Below are 8,307 nucleotides of genomic sequence, written 5' to 3'. Positions count from 1 at the left end.
GCACCCCCACATCACACCCAATGTGGCAGAGGTGAAGCTGTGTGCTGGGGAGTCGAGAAGGGCATCTAGAGCTGGCTGCAGGGAGGGATAGCTTCCGGGAGAAGCGATGCTTGATGATGTGTTTGGAGGAGGGGTGTGCTGGGGAGGGCTGGGGTTCTGGCAGAGAAAAGTGTGTAGAGATGTGGGGGTGAGCTCAGACTGCTCTGGCTGTGGGAGGTGGCCGTCTGTGGGAGGTGGCCGTCTGTGGGAGGTGGCAGTGACGCTGGCGGGAACCAGGGGCCAGACAACCAAGGGCCTGTGTGCTACAAGAAAAGTGAGGACTGGCCCCAATGATGCCGGAGAACGGGCAAGGAAGGCAAGTGGGGACAGGGTCGGGTTTGTGCCTCAGAGAGATCAGGGGCTGCTGAGGATCTGGAGGACGAGGATGGCAGTGGGCGGGAAGAGGCTGTATAGAACAGCCCCGCTACTGGGTGGTGTCAGCAGCGGGGCGTGGCCACGCCAGGAGCAGCAGAACCAGGCTGCGGCCTCGAGGGGCGGACACTGTAAAAAAGGAGGTGAGAGAAAAGAAACAGAGTGCTGGGAAATTACAACAGCGATGCCACCTACAGTCTCCACACATCCATTCCACGGCCGGGGCTGGCGACAACACCCAGCCAGTACACACAGCAGCCAGCACTTGAACCTGGGTCTGTTTTCCTTCAGGGACACCACAATGCCTCTATGACCACATGGCAGAAACAAGAGAAGTGATAAAATAGTCTAACAGGTAAAATCTGAACCGGAGTTCTTTTACTGGCTAGCAGAGGGCCAGATTTCCTAGCAGGGCACCTACTTCTCCCCGTGAATATAAAGCTACTACACAGCTTTGAGAGCTTAGAGAGGGAATGTTCTGAGAAATGGTACTAACTGGGCTACTTTGCACTCACTGCTCACAGAGCCCCCCGGCACCTGGTCACCCCCTCAAGGTTCAGAGCACCCCTGCACCTGGTCACCCCCTCAAGGCTCAGAGCCCCCTGGCACCTGGTCACCCCCTCAAGGTTCAGAGCCGCCCGGCACCTGGTCACCCCCTCAAGGTTCAGAGCCCCTCGGCACCTGGTCACCCCCTCAAGGTTCAGAGCCCGGCCCAGGGCGACACCTAGTACAGCAAGAAGGAGTCTCCACCTGCGTAGCTCCATGGGTGCTGCCAGGCCTTTGGTGCTCAACAGAGATGTGCTGAGAGGGAAAGCGTACTCCCGGGGGTCGTCGGCCAAAGCCTTGTCTTCCTAACCTTTATGGTCAGTCATCTTGGGTAGAGCCCAAGACCTGAGACGTTTACATTCAAGGATTTAGGGAAGACGTTTCAGAATGAAAGATTTTGGCCTACTAGGCAGCCGATTTGAGAAGCTCCACTGTGAAATCCATGAATTGTGTCACTCATGAGCCTTTTTCTCTCTGAGGAAAAGGTACATCGGGAAACCGAAAGACAACACAACTGTGCAAGACTGACTAGAGACTAGAAAACAGAAGCACTTCATCACAAGCCGGGCGTGGAAGTCCGAGAGGCATGACACCACAGGGCAGGACTTTGACTTTCCTGTGAGTATAAGCATGAGGGCAAGAGCTGCATCTTTATGATGGCATTGCTTAATCTTTCCTCTGTGTACAGACAGCTTTCCACTTTCAAAATTAATGGGGGTGTATTGGTAAATAACCCAGATCACAATGTTTACATAAAGAAGAGAAACATTTACCAGGACTTTAGGCTATTCCAGATGTTTCTGAAGTAGCTGCGGTCACTGATGACTTGACAGATGAGTCTATCTACTCAAAGGCAGCCAAGGGTCCTCCCCTTACCCCATGTAGTCGAGGTCCGAGAAGATAAAGGTCTTCTTGATGTCGAAGCCGCAGGCGATGATATCCTTGGCATTCTCCACGGCGTAGCCATGGGCCTGGTCCAAGGTCAGGTCCTTCCACAGGTACTTCTCGTCGTCCGTCATCTGGATGACCAGGGGCACATTGAACACGTCCTGCAGCCACCTAAGACACACAGGGGAAGAAAGTGAACAAATCTTCTCCCCTGCAGAAAGATGCCATTTTGCATGTGAAAACACAGTTCCTACTTAACAGCATATGTTAAAACTTCCTCGCCAACAAATCACATGACCTTAACGTGCTGTGAATATGAGCCTGAGGGTGGCGAGGGCCACCGTTTACCCACGAAGGGCCCTGCAGGTCGGGCTCTGTGCTAGCTGCCTGACATGCTTGTTCTGAAGGCTGACAGTAATTCTAGGAGGCAGGGATTGTGATGATTCCCATTTGGCAGATGTGGAAACTATGGCTGAGGGCAGTGTCTTGCCTACGGTCCCATGGGCAGGGAACAGGATGAGATGAGAGACAGGTCTCTGGACTCACAGCAGTGTGTTCTCCCACTGCACCCCATTCCTCTAGAGTGAGCCCAGGAACAGGGCGAACACAAGCCAGAGAGGCACTCCCACCCTAACGGGCTGATGGGCAACATGGAAACAGTCCTGCCTCGTTGTCATGGCGATCACCAACACTCTCAGCCCACCAATAAAATGAGAACATTCCTTACTTACTTTGTGAAAATAAACGGGATCAGATGACCGAGATGCATTGCCTCGGAGGAGGGTCCCCTTCCCGTGTACAGATAAAAGGGCTTCTTATTTTCATAGGCATCAAGGACTTGATTCATATCTCTAGAGGAAAAGGAAGAAAGGAAACTGTGTGATTTTCCCAGAAAAACATCGAGGCACTAATACTTGTTTGTCTTTGGCTGGCACAAATGGTTAACGCGCTCGGCTACTAATCGAAAGGCTGGAGATTCAAAGTCACCCAGAGGCACCTCAGAAGAAAGGCCGGGCAGCTACGTCTGAAAAATCAGCCACTGAAAACCCTACAGAGCACGGTTCTACTCTGACACACATGGGCTGCCATGATTCAGAGCTGACTTGGTAGTAACTGGTCTTTAATACTCATTTGGAAATGAAATATAAAGGCAGAAAAAAACCCACACGGATAAGAGCTTGTTACTTTGGTGCTTATGATACAAAATGGAAGGGACCTTCTACTGAAAAGGCTTCTCCTGTGATTGTTTTTAAGGAGCCCTGGTGGTGCAGTGGTTAAGTGCTCGGGTGCTAAATGTCAGCGGTTTGAACCCACCAGCTGCTCTGTGGAAGAAAGCCGTGTCAGTCTGCTTCTGTAAAGATCACAGCCTAGAAAACTCTAGGGGGCAGTCTACTCTGTCCTATAGGGTCGCTACGTGTCAGAATCGACTCCAAGGCAATGGGTTTAATGGGTGATTGTTTTTAAAAGGATAAGACACGTAGGTTTGGAATAATATATTCAAAAGATAGACCTGCACTCTTTCAGAATCCTTCCAAAAATCGATGCTGATACACCCTCTGCCTCACACGCCTTTCCTGGAGGCAATACCAGGTCAACACTACCATATGCAAGATTAACTCAAAATGGAACAGAGACCTAAATGTAAGAGCTAAAAGTATAAAACTCTTAGAAGAAAACATAGCAGCAAATCTTCATGACCTTGGATAAAGCAGTGGTTTCCTAGATACGACATCAAACACACAAGCAATCAAATAAAAAATAGATAATTTGGACTTCACCAAAATTAAAAACTTGTGTGCTTCAAAGGACATTATCAAAAAAATGAAAAGACAGCTTACAGAATGCGAGCAAATACTTACCAACTGTATATCTGACAAGAGACTAGAATATATAAATAACTATTATAACACAACAATAAAAAGACAAAGAATCCAATTAAAAAGTGGGCAAAGGATTTGAATAGACATCTCTCCAAAGAAGATATACAAATGGCCACTAAGCACAAGAAAAGATGTCCAACATCATTAGCTACTAGGGAAATGCAAATCAAAAACCACAACGAGATATACCACTTCACACCCACTAGGATGGCTAAAATAAACAGACGGATAATAACAAGTGCTGTCAAGGAGGTGGTGAAACTGGAACCTTTATACATTGTTGGTGGGAATGTAAAATGGTACAGCTGCTATGGAAAACAGTTTGGCAGGTCCTCAAAAAATAAAACACAGAGCTACCATACGACGCAATAATTCCACTTCTAGTTCTACACCCAGGAGAACTGAAAACACTCGTCAACACAAAAACTTGTACGTGAACATTCATAGCAGCATTATTCGTTGAGTCAAAAAGTGGCAACAACCCAAATGACCCGTCAGTTGATGAATGAATAAACAAAATGTAGTATATCCATACAACAGTGCATTATTCACCCGTAAGAAGGAATGAAGCTCTGACAGGCGCTACAACGTGATAAACCTTGAAAGCACGATGCTAAGTGAAAGAAGGCAGACACAGAAGGCCACATATTGTATGATTCTATTTACAGGAAATGTCCAGACTAGGCAGATCCACGGAGACAGAAAGGTTGATTAGTGGCTGCCAGGGGCTGGGGAGAAGAGGAAGTAGGGAGCAACTGCTAACGGATATGGGTTTCTTCTTGGTGTGATGAGAATTAGATCGTGGTGATGGCTGCACAAGCTTGTAAATATACGCTATGTGAATTATATCGCAATTAAGAAAAAAGTCTTGATTTATATTCTGCCCAGAAAGTGGGCTCAAGTGGGCCTTGGAGTTCCCTACAGGTAGAATTTGAAGTGTTCGGGTAGACTGCTGAGCTCTGTCCTAGCTGCCCTCCTGAGATTGCAAGGTGAGACTGGATCACAACAATCTATCTCAGGTCCTAAATTCCGTGAACCGAGCATGGAAATGGGCCTGCCCTGACCTGGGTAATGGGGGCGGGGAGGAGGGGGAGAGCAGGAACCTTTTTGGAACCTGCCCGTTTTCTGACGTCATCTGCATGAAATTTATGGTCTGAGGCAGGGACACTCTGCTCCACGCACGGTCTATTAGTTTCTCTTTTGATTATTATTTATGCGAAGGTCAGCACAATAAGAGGAAGAGGGTTCATAATTTCAGGAAGCTGACTGTTTATTGCATGGGAAACGTTGAACTTGGACAGCATTTTAATAGTCTTTTTTTTTTTTTAAATTGTGCTTTAGGTGAAAGTTTACAGGGCAAATTAGTTTCTCATTGAAGAATTAATCCACAAGTTGTTTTGTGACGTTGGTTGCCAACCCCGCGATGTGGCAACATTCTCCCCTTCTCAGCCTCGGGTTCCACACTTCCACTCATCCAGCCTCTCTGTGCCCTCCTGCCTTCTTTGCTTTTGGGCTGGTGTGTCCGTCTAGTCTTGTATACGTGGTTGAGCAACGTGTGTCACTGTTTGTTTTATACGCCTGTCTGATCTTTGGCTGCAGGGTGAACTTCAGGAGTGACTTCAGTCCTGAGTGAAAAGGGTATCTGGGTCCATACTTTTGGGGTTTCTCCAGTCTCTGTCAGACAGTTAGTCTGGTCCTTTTTTTGGTACGTTTGAATTTTGTTCTACATTTTTCTCCCGCTCTGTCTGGGGACCCTCTATTGTGATCCCTGTCAGAGCAGTAGGTGGTGGTAGCTGGGCACCACCTAGTTGTTTTGGAGTCAGTCTGGTGGAGGCTGTGGTAGCTGTGGTTCATTAGTCCTTTGGACTAATCTTCCCCTTGTGTTTTTGGATTTTGTCATGGATTGAATTGTGTCCCCCCAAAATATCTGTCAACTAGGCTAGGTCATGATTCCCAGTATTGTATGGTTGTCTACCATTTTGTCACTTGATGTGATTTCCCTATGTGTTGTAAATCCTATCACTACGATGTAATGAGATGGATTAGTGGCAGTTATATGGATGAGATCTACAAGATTAGATAGTGTCTTAAGCCAGTCTCTTTTGAGATACAAAAGAGAGAAGCAAGCAGAGAGACATGGGGAACTCATACCACCAAGAAAGCAGTGCTGGGAACAGAGCATGTCCTTTGGACCTGAGGTTCCTCTGCTGAGATGCTCCCAGACCAAGGGAAGACTGATGACAGGACCTTCCTCCAGAGCCGACAGAGAGAGAAAGCCTTCCCATGGAGCCAGCGCCCTGAATTCAGACTTCTAGCCTACGGGACTATGAGAGACTAAACTTCTCTTTGTTAAAGCCATCCACTTGTGGTATTTCTGTTATGGCAGCACTAGATGACTAAGACAGTTTTCTTCATTCTCCCTTGCTGCAGACAGGGTGGGACTAGTCGAGTATCTTAGATGGCTGCTAACAAGCTTTTAAGACCCCAGACGCTACTCACCAAAGTTTAAGATGCAGAACATTTTCTTTATAAACTATGTTATGCCAATTGAGCTAGATGCCCCCTGATACCATGGTCCCCAGCCCTCAGCCCAGTAACTTGGTCCCTCAGGGAGTTAGGATGTGTCAATGAAGCTCCTATGACTTTGCCTTGGTCACGCTGTGCTGACTTCCCCAGTACTGTGTACTGTCTTACCCTTCACCACAGTTACCACTGATTTATTGTCTAATTAGTGTCTTTCCCTCCCCACCCCTCCATAATAATCCCTTGTTTTAATGACATTTTACAATTTACAGCATGCAATCTGGCATGAATCTCTTCTGCTATGAACTTGACCTCCACCTGGTGAGGCGGGCAGTTTACAAACGTGTAAATAGGGGCCAGAGGGTGAGGGGACAGGCAAGGTACCACGGTGAGTTACTGACTGGATGGGAGGTGGATCCCAGTTTCTGACAACCGCCACCACTTTCCCACGGATCTGGTGGCCTCAGAGAAGAGCCTCTAATGTGTTCTGCACGCACAGCAGGAGGGGCGGAGCCTGTGGGGGAAGGGTGGGCTGACCTGTGCGAGAAGAAGACGCCCCGGCGCAGGAAGCGGTGCGGCTTCTGGCCAGTGGCTTGCTCTATCCGGTTTATCAGCTCTTTGTCGATCTTGCTGCTTCCGAACCGGACTGGGAAACACAATTGGAAAAAGAGGAGCTGACTTTCACAGGGCAGGAGGCCTGGTGAGCAGGTATTATGAGATGAAGGGGAAGCAAGCACGAGTGCCCCAGGCCCAACATCAACAAACCCAACCTTCTAGGCCTTCTCCCCCAGCACAAAGCAAAACATCTTCCACTGAGATCACAGCCAGCAAACCAGGAAACAATGACAGAATAAACCCTGCTGTGCCTGGGACTAGATTCTAGCGGGAAATGTACCCAGAATGTAATGTAGCTCAGCAGCTCGGGACATCCACATACACGCAGGCGCACACATGCACACGCACACACACGCACGCACGCACACGCGCACGCACACTTAGTTGCTGCTGCTGTTTATTACAGTATCATTTATATACACTGACAACAGCAATTTTTAATATTCTTCAACTGCTGAACTTCTGTTTGTCCTCACTCAGATTTTCCCTCAATGATGGTCTATTCTTAAATCATGGAAAATGGCTCTGACTTAGATAAAAATATTTAGTGCTGCTTCTTCTTTGAAGAGTAATCAATGATCTCAGAGAAAGGACTTTTCAATGGCATGGCAACGGTCTTCCCTGAGCAGGAAGACTCTGAGGAAGGCTTCACAGCGATGACTTGCCACCTATCATCCTTCTTAAGCTGGTATCAGCCTTTTAGCTCCAAAATCAGTCTCACCGGAGAAGCTTCAGTAACCTGTGGCTGACTTGTAATTGCTAAATGAAAGACAACTGAATGCAATGACAATTGAATGCAATTCAACTGCAATGACGACCACCTCAATAGACCTTTCCCAAGTTCTGAACGGCTCAGAAAATGCCAAAAGCTTCTACTAAGCAGTTTACTATACATCATTATTTTGAAGTAAGTTTTATAGTGTTATTTTACTTAAAAAAGAATCCCCCAGGAATATAATGTGCAACCAAAAGATTCTAGGATCTATTTTTTCTTGGCACTGGAGTCTGACCAGGATTAGCTAAACTAATTCAAAATTAAAAAGCATCGATGGAGTCATCTTGGTGAAGGACTCGCCTCTCTAGGGGAGGCAGGGGGTGACGTACCAATGAGCTTGTCGTAGTCGACGCCCTTCGCACTGCTTGTCTGCACCGTCCATGGGTCCACAAAGTCCTCCTCGGGGTCCATGGTGTCGGGGTCACGATCGCTCTCAGGGGCTGGGTTTTTTGGAGGGCAGTCAGCCTTGTAATCCTCGCCCACTGCACTTCTGTAGCTGGCTTTTAGTGATGACAGCATCTCTACAGCAGCATCAACTTCATCCTGAAGGAGGGAGATAAAGGTGAAGGCTGAAAATGCTCCTAACAGCGGATGTTTGCCGAACGCCTACTGTTATGGATTGAATTGTGCCCCCAAAAGATACGTGTTGGAATGCTAACCACTATACCC

At 47.6% G+C, this 8,307-nt stretch overlaps 1 protein-coding gene across 4 annotated transcripts in view; it reads right to left on the bottom strand.

Moving 5' to 3' along the window:
- WARS1 (tryptophanyl-tRNA synthetase 1) overlaps nucleotides 1–8,307 on the bottom strand; it is a 40,800-nt gene that overhangs the window by 12,940 nt on the left and 19,553 nt on the right. For all 4 annotated transcript variants that reach the window (XM_023731787.1, XM_023731785.1, XM_004376724.2 and 1 more), the window contains exons 3-6: nucleotides 7,968–8,181; nucleotides 6,786–6,894; nucleotides 2,577–2,696; nucleotides 1,834–2,016 (exon numbers count right to left, since the gene is read on the bottom strand). In XM_023731787.1, the coding sequence (XP_023587555.1) occupies nucleotides 1,834–2,016; nucleotides 2,577–2,696; nucleotides 6,786–6,894; nucleotides 7,968–8,181 (626 nt within the window). The remainder of the gene's footprint in view (nucleotides 1–1,833; nucleotides 2,017–2,576; nucleotides 2,697–6,785; nucleotides 6,895–7,967; nucleotides 8,182–8,307) is intronic.

Source organism: Trichechus manatus, unplaced genomic scaffold (assembly GCF_000243295.1).
Source record: "Trichechus manatus latirostris isolate Lorelei unplaced genomic scaffold, TriManLat1.0 scaffold00045, whole genome shotgun sequence".
NCBI classification, from domain to species: Eukaryota; Metazoa; Chordata; class Mammalia; order Sirenia; family Trichechidae; genus Trichechus; species Trichechus manatus.
This window is presented reverse-complemented; position numbering and strand designations above follow the sequence as displayed.